We start from the raw sequence: 15,892 nt of genomic DNA on the forward strand, positions 1-15,892 counted from the left end.
ATAGGTATCTGAATGAATTCAGCACATCGCTTCTTTAATAAAATAAAAGATATGTTAATAATTTATTCAATTTTCAAGGGTGTATAAATTGTCCATCAGGCTTCAAAAGCTTTCTTAATGTACTGGCTTGACATTGTTCCCATTTCATCTATATTGGTTGAAATAGTCACAGGCATTATTAGTATACTTGTATGTTCTTATATAATTAGCAAATACAGTGAATAAAATTTTGGTTTCCCAGTCTGAAATTCTGATATGAAGTTTCTTATCAGTTCTGTTTTTTAATTACTACTTCCATATTCCTAATCCTCATTCACCTTATCTATAAAATGGAGAGAATAATATTGGTTTATCAGTGCTGCTGGAGAAATGGATTGAGTTTCAGATTCACTGTATGTGTGAAAAGTGTTCTGTGTGCCATTATTGTCTAATGTATTTCTAGTTTTTGAGACATACATTTTATTGCATTTTAATATTTAAAATATAGTTATGGCTTAAGTTAACTGAAATATAAATTGCAAGGAATTTTCTTCAGGCACAATTATTAAATCAATCATGCTTTTTAAAATCAATGCTTGAAAATTTAGGACCATGTTAAGATCATTTTTAATATTCATTTTCTTTTATTTGTACCAATTCCTATTAATGCTAACTTTATATGTTAGTGAGTTGACATTTAAAATTAAGAAGAAAATGGGAAAGAATAAAATGACACAGAAAAAGGTAGAGAAGTGACAGCAGGCTACCTGACCATTCTATTCAATTTTGTCTCTTAACCTCTGGAAACTAGATTTCAGGTCCAGGGACTGACTCAGTTATGTGTCAGAAAGGAAGTATTTTATTATATATACTTATTTATATAATGAAATGTAAGTAGGGAGATTTATATATAATAAAATTATAGACATATCATAAAACATTAATTGGGACTAATTATGACAATCTTACTATTTTTGGAATTCTTGATAACTAAACAATAAAAAACTTCACAAAGTTTACCTATAAGTTATTTTAAGTTACTAAATAGTAAATTTTAAAAAAGGTGATTGATGAGTATGTTTCTCCATAAAAGGATGGCATTAGGTACCCCAGATTTCAGGTTGGTTTTGAATTCACAGCAATTGTAATTATAAGAAAAGGACCTTTCAAATGAACACAAAAATATCTCATTTAAAATATAGATCTCTATAGAAACCTTATGTAAATGTGCTGTGACTGCTTCATTTACATAATGTCACAAGTTCTTAGCATATAACACATGAAAAATTTCTGATATATATAAAACTATTAAGCAAATAAAAAATCCAGAAATTAAAGTGATGTGATTTTTAAGGTATTAAGATGTATCTGTCACCTGCAAAGCATTTCAAAAGTTTTTTCTAATTTTTGTTCTTGTTTGAAATGATTTCTCAAATTCCCATTAGAGTGGAAATAAAGAATAGCTGCTTGACACATTTTACTTTATTCTAGGGAAATCTGTCATTTTATAAATCTATCTCAGATGATTTATGACAATGTTCAGAAATATGAAGAACTATACTTTAACTTGACAACTACTATTAATATTGGAAATGGATGTTAGATAGATTTTATTGGATCATGAAACAAAAGACTGATAATGAGGAAATTAGACAGGTTTTTCTTTTTATCAGCTCCTCGCATCAATTTAAATTCAGTAACTATATATATAATATATATATTATGTATTATATATATATACACATTCAGTATATATTTAAACTGTTATTGTAGGGGCAAGATGTAAAAGTCAAGTAATATAATGATTTACATTTTTAATTCCAATATTAATTTGGTAAATAAATTTATATGAAGTACAATAAAATTAGGGGGCTAACACCTGTCTGAAGCTTTTGAAAGAAAATTAGAAATTCATGCACTTTCTGGAATACTTAACAAATTCAGAAAACAATCACTACATCACACCCATTGAAATTTCTCCTGTGTGGAAAGCCCTATTGAAACATTATTCTATCAACCGCTAACTGGAAGTTTTATCCAACTGGAAGACTCAAGGGCTTCAGCTAGGTTAAAGATGTGGCAACTCTGTGAAATTCACAACTGGCATTAAATACTCTCTAAATTGCAGTTTTGAGATTTTGTGAAAATTTGATCCAGATAATTCTCAAATGGAAAATATTACTGAAAGCAGTCAATTGCATACTTTCAGAGGAAACTATAGATTATACTTACTCAGCTGTAATGTCACTAATGTCTCAAAAAGAGCCCTTTAATCCAACTACTATATTTGCTAGTTAGCACAAAGTCTACATTAATACCACTTTGATAATTAGAAATCCACCAAATCTTCCTGTGATTTTGACTTTTTACTGTTTCAGAGGCATTGTTTATATAAAAAACAAAACTGCATCTTAGGGTATAGTTAACTATGAGTGTTGAAGTATTCATTTGTTTATTTGGAAAACTCTTCTGATGAAGAAACTGATGAGAAAAAAACAGTCTAAATATGGATAAATATCTTACTTCCTATAACCATCTGTCTTATATTTCTATCGGAAGCCCTTCCCAAGCTTAAAAATAAAAAAGAACATCTATTTTGGAGATGGGCAACACATTTTTTTCCTTACAGCAACTCAAAACATGATGAGTAATTTGGAAAAGAACTGTCAGATCCACCAGCTGCCTTGCTTGTGAAGCTGAGCCCTGCTCTGTTTTGTATCTCTGTGCCATATGCTATCCGCTGATCCCTTCAAGTATAGAAACTAAAAGCTGAGTGCATCAGGTGAAACTTGCTTAAAATATCAAAAACAAAGTGACACTATACAAATTTAAGAAAATTTCTGTTTCCCAATTCTAAAATATGTTTTTTCCAACACTAAAATATGTTTCCTTTGGATAGAAGAATATCAGTGGCTGTGCTAGAATTTATAAATATGTATTGACAAATCCATATTCATGGCAAAATTCAACTTCCCTAGATTGTTTAACAGAAGTACTCACTTTTTTAAAAAAAATGAAATTTGTAGAGACATATTTTTAATGGTTTTACTGCTCAAACACAAAAATAAACATATCCTCATTTTAGAAAGTTCTGTTTCATTAAAAGAAGTGAGATTTTGTTATAACATTGTGTAAAATATTTTGTTCTTGAGGCTTCAAGTTTAATAAAAAGAGTGACTGAAAAATTCATTACTTTAAAAAAATATAACAGATATTCCCAGTACTTCCATCTTCTACTCCAACTCAAAATTTGGAAAATTTAATATGTTCTACATATTTTGAATTAATATTGAAAATATTCCAGTTATTTTTTTAAAATCAGAAAACATGTAGTTTTTGCGTATTGTGCTTAGATGCACTATTTGCCCTGAGTGTATTTTGGAAGTAGACCTAGAATTTTCTTCCTTCGATCCCTCTTTTGGACAAGTTGTTGCCCTGTGACCTGAGGTGATCCCCTCTTTCCTGAAAGCATTTAATGTTTCCTGCACCTGGCACTAATTAACGACATTATGCAGAGTCCTAATTAATTATTACTAAGCATCACATTTTTTCATTGCTCCATATGGTTTGATTAAATGATAGGCTAAAAATAATACATTCAGTCTCAGCTTGTGTATTCCAACAGAGTTTCCACAATGTGAAATGTTTGAAGTATCTTAAACTAACACAAATTTTTAAAGTGAAAAGCAAGTGCCAGTTACTTCTCATGATAAACTGGTTTCATCTTGCGTGTTTGATGGTGTCTGTCCATTGTCTTTACAGGGAAAGCTTGATATAAAATTATTGAATTATACTTTTTTTTTTCTTTCTCACAACTTGGTGAAAAGGATATCTTGTTTTGGCATTGAATGGTTCTGTAATGAAGTCTGAAGCTTCCAGAATATTTTCCCTTTTGGACTGGAATGTTCTTTTACTGTACTGTATGAATACCTATGTAGCTCTTCCAAATACTTTTGCTGGCTTATACTTTAGTGTGGCTCATCCTGTATCTAATATTCTTGGGACACATCAAACCTCTTGAGACTATATAATCATAATTTAATTTACTTTGTTTCATGACTATATTCTTCTGTTTTTATCCTTGAATATTTTTTCGTGTTTGTTTTTCTTTTTTTTAAGTACATTGCTTATGTTGGCTTACATTTTTCTACATTCTATATTTATCAACTTCTCTATAGTAATTTCAGTCATCAATTTTATTTCATATTTTATACTTACAGAGCAATGTACCACCTCCCTTCTCAATTAAAAGTATCATGTATTTCTTTTTAATTAACTATACTTTACTTTTAATTTTTTTCTTTTGTCATTTTTTTGCTAAGCTCTCATTTAACATTCTTTATCTATTTGTGTCTTTTAATCCATCTATCCTTTTCAAGTTAAAGAAGCCTCCATTGTTTACAAATTCATTTAGACTATGGACAATTATCCTAATATATGTCTGTGTTTCTTTAGGCAAATTAATCCCTTTTATTTATTATTTTCCCTTTTATGTCATTAATTTGTAAGTAATTAGTTAATATACTGTTTTGCTTTGCAAGGATCTTCTTTTAATCCCTATCTGGCCTTCTTAATTTTAGCTAGTTTTCTATACATTCATGTTTCTTATTCCCCAAGTTTCACCCTTGACTCTAGATCGTGATCAAAGGATCAAGAAATGAACTCTCACAATGCTGACAGATTTCTGTATAATCAATATTAATAGAAAATTGAGGATAGGTTGTTGTTCAGCATCCTTCTTCATTCTACTGCATACTTTACTGTAATTGACAAGAATATTTTATAATTTGTGCTATAATTTGAGGTATGGTAGTTGTCCCATATTATTTTTGTTTTTTATCAATGGAGGAAAATAAAACAATGATCCTTTATTCCAATAACTTAAAATAAATATCAAAACACTTACATCTCAGTAATTTTGTTTTCTCCAAATAGGATTATAATAAATATTAAATATTTTCAGTTAGCTAGTACTTAAAGTACTATCAGTATTAAATATGATGATGATGATGGTGTAAGAGTTATGGCCAAAAATTGTACCATGAAATAAGTATTAAGAGATTTCATTGGGTGTTGTCAACATAAATCACATTAACATTTGAGCCACACTTTTTATTATATGTGCTGCCGAAGCGAACACATGAGCCACACTTTTTAAAATAGTCAGAATTTTTATTTTCATAAGTTACAGCAATTTGTAGACAGATATACTGTCCCTTGATATACTGTAAAATGTTTTATGATAAACATTATTCCTAAATCTCACATGCATAAGATTTTAATTTATACACTGCTTATTTAAACATATTAAAAGTTAGTCAAGGGATTAGTACATAATTATATTCATTAAAATATATAAATGAGCAAATGAAATTAAATTTTCAGTTAAAATATATCTGAGTCCCTATTAAAATTTCTCTGATAAGTATTGATTACCAGATATATTGGAGATATTATTTTCACCTATCCCATAGAACTCTTAGTTCTTTGAAAATACAGGGTTGAGCTAATCTTTCTGCTTCTTGTAGATCTAGCATAACATTTACATGTGGCAGGGGCATGGCTAGTGCTGGTGCAATTCATTGATACACACATATGCATACATAGGTAATACTTGCCCAGAAGATGTCTATGCAAGCAGCTTTAACTAGTGCTATAAAGAGATTAAGCAGCATTAATGGTAACAGGCCAATCACATATTCCTCATTCTGCTAGTGGGAGATAAAATACAACAAAGAGAAGGCACTAATGAGTTAGGATGGTGCCTTACTAAGCGTGTAATTAATGTTATTAAGAAACATTGCAATTGCATATTAAAATTCTGTTAACTAAGCAATTCTTCAGCATCAATACATTTGTTTCTGGGTTGCAAGACTTTTTTCCACCTTTTTCTTTTTCTGATTGGCATCTTCATGCAGTCTTTCTCTAAAAAATGAGATAATGGGAAGTGATCAGCCCTCGTGGTTTATCTGGAGTGCTGACATGACATTTCTGGCAAGTTGACAAGTTAAGTGAGTGAAAATGGATGTCTTGTCTCACCGTTTACTCGGAGAGCCACTTTCAAGCTGTATTTTTCTTCTTCTTCCTCCCACTCTTACAGTCCCTTCTTCCCTACACATGAGAAGTCTGGTTTTCCCTGTTTAAGAATTTAGTAACTTGAAGGGACTTTTTTCATCATTCTTTAAATTATTGTTTCTCTGGTCAAAAATGAAATAATTGCTTTAGTAATAATATCAATATTGTCTTTCAAAATAATTAATTACCTTGAAGCTAGTACCATTGATCTTGCAAATAAACAGTTCCTTAAGGAAACCAAGTTTTATTATTCTATTGGTAGTATTTTAATCAGGGGGGCAAATAGAAAAGCAAACATACAAGACAGAATAATAAAGTAAAATCAGATTTAGTAGTTTAGAATTTGTTTAAAATGTAGATAGAATTTTCTAGAAAGTTTTTACTTTTTAACTTTTGTATAATTCAAAAGTTCTACAAAACTTATGTATTTAATGACTGATTTCCTGTACAGGCTTATAATTGAAAGTAAGTCTGCTTTAATAATCTGACCATTTGCCTAAAAAGATATGTGATTCTACTAACATAAGTCCTCAGTTTAACAAGCAGATCAAAAAAAGATAAAGAACTAGATTGACAATAGTGACAAAGAAGGCAGATAAGGAACTAAAGGAACTAATTGAATCAGGAACTAAAGGAACTAATTGCAGTCTGAGAAATTCATGCGTCTAACACAATGCATGTATTTTTCCCTCTGTGAAGAGCAACCTCTCGCCCTTCCTTTCTTACCTTCTCCATCTATTAAAACAAATCATATCTCTGTACTTGCAATACTCTGCTTTCATGGTTGCTATACATGACAACTTAGAAGACCTCTTCTATTATTTTATAATAGCAACTTCACTGTCTACTTTAGTTATCCAAATTTGAATAGTTGGAAGTGATTTGGGGGGAGGTCACAGACATCATATGAATCCTCCAAAGTTTATCTTCTTACAATAAACAAATTTCTTGAGAATACCCAAAAATGAAAAAATTCATAGTTAGAAAACAACAACATGTTTTTACACATACAAGGACTGAATGCAATTTATATCTATATGTCAGACCTCTACTTGGAAGATTGCAAAATATGAAGTCTGAGGACTGTGATCCATTGTAGTCAATCTTTTCACTTTGACAATTTGCTGCACTTTTTAATATTCATGAAAGCAATAAACCATCTAATACTTTTTCTTTTTTCATTTTGGCATTGAGGAAGCAGATAGTCAGACAGACAGATAGATAAGATTATTGTGGAAAGAAAAGGTATAGATGTATTTTTAACATGAAGTAAGAATTTTTCATATTAGCTACAAGTTATTGACTGAGAAAGAAAATATACCACTCATTTAAAAGAGGTACGGCAACAGATTCATTAAGAAAAACAGATAATTGCAAGGTAGGTAAATTAGTAATTTGATCATTTATATTCCTTGAAAACAATGACAAATGAATAAAATATGATTAAATAGGCTTTATAAAAATGATTATTTTAAGTCCTATATCCCTGATTTTTATTTTCCAGTACAGTGTGTTCTCTGTGATGCTTTATGTGTTAATATGCTTCAATTCAAATATTTTGTAGCACTATGTATGAATTTACAAAATTACAGAAATTATTTTGTAATCAAGTCAAAATTGTTAAAATTAAATAGAAATAGATAAGTTGAAGATGCTATCTTTTTCAGTTAAAAGCCAACTTGCTCTACTTAACAACTTAAAAATATCTCAAATCTGGTGTATATTACATTATAATGAAATGACATCTCACTATTTCTTGGTTCTGTGGCAAGCCTGTTCATGATTTTATTTTTTGCAGGAACATCTAAATTTGATTGCTACAAAATGCCTGTATCTGTATATGTATTTTTTTTCCTTAAGAACTGTGGCTGCTCATTTATAGTCTTTAGGGTCATAAATTTCAAATTTGCTATCAGAGGATATCTATAGAAACCATATCACTATTGGCTGGGAGGTTTGTTTTTTGTGTTTTTTGTTTTTATGGGTTTTTTTTCTTTTTTTCTTTTTCAAATAATATGTTGTCTTTGGTATCCTTCAGTCCAAATTATTGCAAATGCTGAGGTGGAATTAAAATGAATATGTGCTTCAGATCATTTTAATAATATTTTCAATTCCAAGCCATTCATTTAGAATTCATTGTTTGGGGGTTTTCCTCGTCAAATAAGGACAACATTTAAGTGGAAAATGGTAGACATCACTCCATACTAGTAAGAGCTTACAATTGAACTGATAAAGAAAGTCACATAGAAAAGGGAGGGATAGAGAAATAAGGCAAGGCAAACAAGGGCAAATATAAGGTCAGAGAATATTCAAGTTAATTCTTGTTGACAAGGTGGATCAAAGGATGATAGATATCAAGATGGGTTAACCACAAGAACAAGCAAATGCATATGTGAGTGATTGAAAGGAGACTGGTCTGCCAAAATTCTGGAGCTCACTGCGGAACAATCGCGTGTCTGAATGATAAAATGTTGGGCTAGCTCATAGAAGCTAAAATGTTACATGGAGGAGAATAATTTGCAAGCATTTCAATGACAGATATTGTAGGTTTTCAGTACCATGTAATGGAAAACACTATAGGTTTTTCAATCCAGTGACTTGAAGAAAGAATACTTTAGAAATGACGTACTTCTAGATAGTAAAGAAAGAATAAAACTGTGGGTATTATTTTAGTTTAGTAATAAAAGTGATTGTTCAAGAAAAACATGTTATGATTTTTCAAATATTATATCATATTAAAACTGTGGCCTAAAATCTTACTGTTATGTTCGGTACTAGGCATGACAAATTCTCAATCAGATAGTGATTTGAAATGAATTGAATTAAATTAGCAGGTCAGTCCAACTACAGCACTGGCATGAACTAAAAGTCAAACCTATCCTCCAATCTAATACTTTAAGAATAAATTAGTGTGTATCCTTCATGAGAGTCAGTTTACTGGTGTTTGTATCATAACTGTAGTATTTCAGAAAATAAAGCTTTTAAAATTTTAAAGGAAATAATCTATGTGGGTAGCTTGGGATTTAAATAATCCTTGGAGTTTAATAAGCCCTCAATTAATGATAATTTTTGTATTAAGCATTCTGTGACTAAACAAATCTTTAACTCAAACGAATGATGGGAAAGATTGCTTTTTAAATGTGCTTACATAATATATTAGCATTTATTAAGCTTTATATTAAACAGCAAAGGAAATTTGTTTTCTATTTCAGTTTGTCACAAAGTTCAAAATGTTTATTAATATGGAAGCAAAAGTTTATTCATTCAGACATGAAATCATACCCAAAGAGAGAGCAGCTGAGTGTATCTGAAACCATCCTGTATCACATATTAATGTACCTAACTGCTATATGACTATCTCCATGTTAATGCCTGCCATAGAAAGTCACATTTTCCTGTAGAAACAACTTGAACACGATGTGATTAACCTTCAAGGTTCCCCCTCCGCTCATCGCAAAGCCCACCTCATGCATGCCCTATGCTTCCTACTCATGTTCACCCATCTAATTTCCATATCGCCCACTCACTCTCCCCAGCAGACATTAGCATAACAGAGCTGTAGCATGACTTTGATTGAAGCCAGCTTGGGCTGAATGCAGTATCAAAGCATAATTTAGCAGAAATCAAATCTAATTTACTGTGCATTGTATTTAAATTCTCAAAACACTGTTTCAAGTGAACTGTCCCAGACCTCTGATCTTAATTGACCTTTTTATATTCGAGTCTTATTTCTCTGGAAAGCACACAACATGTTTTTCTTATGGAGCTATTGTTTTTTTAACTTGGAAGTGTTTATTAAATGCTGAGTTGTGCCACTCTGTTTGTCTCATTTCATTTCTTCTTACAGCTGAAGCAATAAGGTATAATCACTTGACAGATTAAGCAAGTATGTTATTACATCGTAGTTACAAGAAATTTATCTAATGTTTGCAGGTTTTAGAGAGGACATGAATGTATATTTTATAGTCCTCTGTCTTACAAACTTATGAGAGAATTGCCATTTCTATAACTAACATTTCTTCTGCAGTTTATAACTCAATCACTTTAATTCACATTGGACTTAAATGTGTGTTTTGAATTATCATCTTGAGGACCTAATTGTGTTTTTCTTATATTAAATGACAGCTATTGTAGAAAATCAATTTTATGTATAGCACACTTTGCGCTATTGTGTTGTGTTCATATAACGCCACCTTCATCTCCTCCCTCCCATTGGTGCCATCAGCCAAGTGTTGCCTTTTGAAACCATTTTCCCTGTAACCTGGCAGAAATACTGAAATTGTGGAGTGTTCACAGAAGAATTATTGATGCAGTGCTTCATTTTAAAACCTCAAAAATAAATTTCTTTAGCTGATATCCCTTCCCAGAAGATTGCAGTATAGATCTTGGGCAGAGAAAGCAAGTCTACAAAAGTAAAAGTGATTGTTGCCTTTTGTTTTGTTAGCCTGACATCAGGTGACAAAAGAACATACATTTTCAGAGACTCAAATGCTCTTTAAATATTTTGGCTTTGTAAAATGTTTCATTCAGAATTTTTAGTTTTTATTTCAATTTTAAAAATAAGATAATTCCAGTTCCATTGAAATCCATGAGATTTAAGTTCTAGTGACAAGATATTGGATACACTAGAAATATAACATATTTATAATAACTTAAAATAAAAATACAACACAACTAAATATTACATGAAAATATATGCTTTTGAAATTCATAACACAAAAGCTGATAGCTTTTTGTTAGTAGCCTTTAAAAAATTAAAAATAGATAAAAGTTCAAGAAAATTATGATTTCTTGGCTTTTTAAAGATTATATCATCAGTGGTACGTATTAGTTATGTTTTTTCAGAACTTTTTCATCGTTTAAGAGTTCCAATGAGATGTTTTCTTTAGGTACTATTACAAATAACAATTCCCAGTTGAACTTTCTGTCCCAACTTGCCAGGGCTTTCTAGTCCTTTGCTTTTGTCTTTCCAATCACTGTCTTCATTGCTTGCAGAGCATTTTTTCTGAAGCACAAATCTGATGAAATTTGTTTTCCAAAAACATCTTTGAATAGATCTGAATAGGTTTCAGGACAAAAATCTAAACTCCTTGAACATAAATTATCTGGACCTAAATTTATGAGCTCTGTATACCAGATTCCTTTTTTCTTAAAATCCTTTGTCTCTTCCCTAGGTGCTGTTTCTTCCTTGCCAGGTGACCTTACTCTTCTTCATCTAGTGAACTCTGATTTGTGGTTCAAAATATAGCTCAAATGTAGGCCACTTCTGGCATTTATTCTTCTTTCTTCATCTCATGGCTTAATAAGCTTCTATTCAGTATCTTCTGCATTTTCCTATTATTATATAAATTATACTCTACTATATGTATTTGTGTATTTACTTAGAAGTCTGTGCCATAGAACAAGGATCACTGTTTATTTAGCTTCCCATCCCTTGTACCATGCAGGATGTCTCATATTGAGTAGTCAATATGTTTTGAATTAATAATAGATGCATCATCTCTTCTCAGAAATGTGGACACATAGATATGTTCAATTGCCAGTTTTTATTTAGGAGAGCATATTATGTCAACTTTTTAAAAATAGTAGGATGTAAATTTCAAAAACATTTTGCAGAATCACTGGCCTAAAGATATTTTCAAAAGTTTGAAAATTAATTTAAGAGAGTATAAATTTTCTGTCATAGGTAGATGTAGAATATTCATTGTTTTCATTTTTGTCCCATTTGATGATTTCAATCATACAGAGGTAAAGAATTTTACACTGATTGCTAAGTAGTAATATATTATGATGAAGGTACACATGACAGATACCAACCTTATTTTAGAGACCAGCCTTAAGACTTTCTTGGGGGTACCTGGTGGTTTCACATCTCTAATGAACAATAGATACTGTGTGTTTTCAGTTTGTCCTAAAGTAATTTCTTAACATTGATATAAAATATCATTCCTATTAAAAAACCCGAAACAAAATAAATGTATCTGCTGATTCAGTAGAATTATTTAGAAATAGCAAGGTTGTAAGAAGGATGTAATCTGAAAACACAGGGCAACATAAACCACACTATGGTCAAATAGATCCATAAATCTGGATTCTCTCTACTGTTAGAATGAGTCTTCTGTTATCTATAGTTATAGAAAGAGATTTCACTTAGTAAATTTATCTCTTCTGTCCCTAGGGCATGTGTTGGCTGTGTTGAATTAGGAATCAGTATAATAGAACACTGAAACATAGGTTAATACAAATCTCACTGAATATTTTTGAGAAAAATTCTGCTGCTTTCTTAGTGATAGCATTTGAATTAGGATGAATAATTGGATGTATGTTTGGGGCTACTCTGCATTTAGTCTGTTCTTGGATCCACATGTACAGGCTTTAGCATTACAGGTGCAGGACTTTATTGGACACCACTTTTATTCTTAGCATTCTCTAGAAGTCACATGTTAAGATTGTTGCCAAATACACCATATTCTACAAATTAAAGTTGATTTTTGAATGTTTGCATGGTCTTAGTTTTCTAGCATAAGCAACTGATTAAAGTGGAAACAGACGATTAGAAAAGTCATGGGATAAACAATGTTGTTTTTCTCCAACAAAAGTGAGGTTTGGTGTGAAGAAGATGTCCTCGTGAAAGCTTCCAGTTACACTGTTATACTGTTACCCCACCCTTTACTTTTCTCTAAGTCTTATTTGTGTCTTGGTCTCATTATTTTCACCTACGCCATTTTACTAGTCTCCCAACAAAACTCTACAATTGAATGCCTGTCACCCTACTGTATGTTCATTACAGGGTTAAACCTTCCAAAAATTATATGTTGTAGCTATCACTCCTCAGCTTAGAAAGAGTCAGAATAAAATCCTCAATATGGCTTCTTAAATATTCCTTTGTTGCCATCATGGTTATACAATTTAGACTCTCCATTCCTGTGAGATCATACAAGGTATGCTAAATGTGTTATTGCTGCTTCTCTACCCAGTAACTTTGCTAGAAATGTGTTCATTATTCCACTTATGCAAATGCTGCCTTAGCTACTGTAATGTCATTTTCCTACACAAAGCCTTTCACAGCCATCACAAAACAAAGAAATTCCTCTCTCCTAAAGCTCCATCACATTGATTATATGTACTATAATTTACGTGTTACTCTGTGGTCTGAGAGTCCCTCTACCACTGCACTTAACACAGTCTTAGAAAAGTGTCGGCTTAGTCTTGTTTTTATTGTTGTCATTGCCATCATGGTTTTGTCTTTCCATTGGTCAAGAGCTCCTTGATAACTTATCAGAGTTATTCATTAATTAAATTGAGCAAACTATTTTCATACATTTATGTATACTGTTAACTTTGTATGTAATTTCCATGTCTTAAGTAACTTAATGTCTTTAAGTCTTCAACTCCTCATTTATAGACTATAAACATTTTAACAATAGAGATCACATTTTATGCCTTCTAGGATCCCAGTACCTCAAGTGATATCTTACAAACCTTACAAGAAAATTAATGTTTGCCTAATGAATTGATTTTAATGTAAGGATATAATGATTCTTTTCCATCTTTATTAAAAAAGCAGAAACTAATTGAGTTCTATGTTTTTCCCTAAAAATGTTAGAATCATAAGAAAATGACATATTTTCCTCAATAAGTGAATAGAACACAGGATTATAATGTACAATATTAAAATACATATATAAATAAATTTACTTTTTTCTCATTTAATAGACCACTCTCTCCCCTTTCCCTTTGTATTTTGAGACACTGGAAAAAGTAAAAAAAAAAAAAAAATAAGGTACTTTTACCCTTGCTACTAAACTATCCAACTAGAGCCAGATTCTCACTTTGATATCATTTTCTTTGTCAACAGTTGATATTTACAGACTTTCTTTCTTTTTAAATTATAGCTCCTCCACAGTTTGTGGTTAGGCCAAGGGATCAGATTGTTGCTCAAGGTCGAACAGTGACATTTCCTTGTGAGACGAAGGGAAACCCACAGCCAGCTGTTTTTTGGCAGAAGGAAGGCAGCCAGGTGAGTGTGAGGCTCCATGTTTCTCTGCTATCTGTGAACTACCATCTATTCTGGTGACCCTCAAAGCTTTCCTTGCCTGTATTGCTATCAATTTTGAGCTTACTGTATTGTGAAAAAAGAGGCAAGTGATTCTTCTATAAATAAATGGCAGATTTGTTTTAGTACAGATCTTTTTACTTGCTGGGTTAAACTTTTAAAATTCTGTATCTTACATAAAAAGGACAGAAAGCAATGGAAAAAATAACTTTAAAATTCCAATCAAAACCTCTGTAGTTATTTAAAATTTCTAAAGATAAAAGTCATTTTCATTTTTTCTCAGCAGAAGAATTTCTTGGGGACTAATGGAAATTATTTTGTTTTTTGGTTTCTGTTTTTGTTTTTTATGATATTGGGGATTAAACCTAGGCCCTGTGCATGCTAGACAAGTGCCTTGCCACTGAGCTAAATTTCAACACCAAAATGTTTTGTGGTATATGTAAATGGTAGAAGACTATTCAGCATAAAGTATAATGAAATAATGATATTTACAGGAAAATGGCTGAAACTCAAGATGATGTTGTGTGAAACAAGTCAGATAGAGGAAGTTAAATATTGCTTCTTGGGCGGGAGGCTTAGCTCAATGGTTCCAGTGCCTGCCTCGCAAGCACAAGGTCCCAGAGTTAGATCCCCAGTACAAAAAAAAAAAAAAATTATATATATATATATATATATATATATATATATAGCTTCTCTTAATGAGAAGCCTAAGATATAAATAAATAAATAAATAAATAAATAAAGTGAAAAAGAGATGGTAGGAAAGAAGAAGGCATAGTTTTTGACATGGAGGGGATTACGGGGGAGATTAGAGGTAATGGAGAGGTGATAAAAGGATTGCCAATGAACAAGAAATGTTATATACATGCCGATCCCTCCAAAGTGATGATAAATGTTATGTATTATAAACATAAAATAATAAATGTCTCAGGAAGTTTGAATACTGACAGAGAAAGAAAATGTTTTAAGAGAATTTAAGTGATTAGGAGCTATGTCTGTCTTCCTGGCTTGAGAGCCTTTAAGAAATTCTGTTTAGCCATATTCTCTTACTTGTAATGGGTTATTGTACATTCCTGTACCATGCCTAAGCTAGCAGTTTTAAAGACTCCATCTGGATAGCCAAATAATCTTTCTTACATTCTTCAACTCTCTTTGTTTCCTTTCTGATTTGTGGAATATAAAGGCAGTGATGAATACATAAGTGTAAGTGAAGCCACTGCCTTATCTCATATCATAATGGTTTCAGACCTTAATTCACAGATGATTTTGTATCATTTAGTAATTTTATTATAAAATAATTTTACTCATAGAATTTCTGACTCTTAACATTTTTCAGATGGAATTTATCACAAATATTAAAATGAGTCTAAAGCAGCATGATATAAACAAGTACATGTACATATACTAAACAGGGGAGAATTCAAAGCCATTTTCCTTCTTTTAAATTGCAGAACTATTGCATGTTATTGAACTTTCTGAAGCTAGTATCATCAATCTAAAATGTGCAGACTTACATTTTCCTTCTTACAAGTAATGAAAATTTCATGAATATCTTAAATTATATGAATATTTTAAGATTACATGAATATCTTATATAAAAGTGCTTTACACATTATAAAGATCTCATGGAATATTATTGTATTTCTGATGGTAAATATTTTGATGTAAAGAAATTTGATTTTTGCAAATTTACACTTTAACTTCTCATGTTGAATGAAATACTATCATAATGAAACATGTTATTTATATACACACATATATATGCATGTGGGAAGCTTGTCT

The 15,892-nt window shown here is 31.1% G+C and overlaps 1 protein-coding gene across 14 annotated transcripts in view; it reads left to right on the forward strand.

The window, feature by feature from the left end:
- Robo2 (roundabout guidance receptor 2) overlaps nucleotides 1–15,892 on the forward strand; it is a 1,655,220-nt gene that overhangs the window by 1,533,769 nt on the left and 105,559 nt on the right. For all 14 annotated transcript variants that reach the window (XM_087208379.1, XM_087208384.1, XM_004842193.4 and 11 more), the window contains one exon: nucleotides 13,950–14,074. In XM_087208379.1, coding sequence (XP_087064505.1) covers nucleotides 13,950–14,074 — 125 coding nt within the window. The remainder of the gene's footprint in view (nucleotides 1–13,949; nucleotides 14,075–15,892) is intronic.

This window comes from Heterocephalus glaber, unplaced genomic scaffold (genome assembly GCF_053883595.1).
Source record: "Heterocephalus glaber isolate CG9 unplaced genomic scaffold, H.glaber_assembly_v1.0 deba00000122, whole genome shotgun sequence".
Taxonomy (NCBI): domain Eukaryota; kingdom Metazoa; phylum Chordata; class Mammalia; order Rodentia; family Bathyergidae; genus Heterocephalus; species Heterocephalus glaber.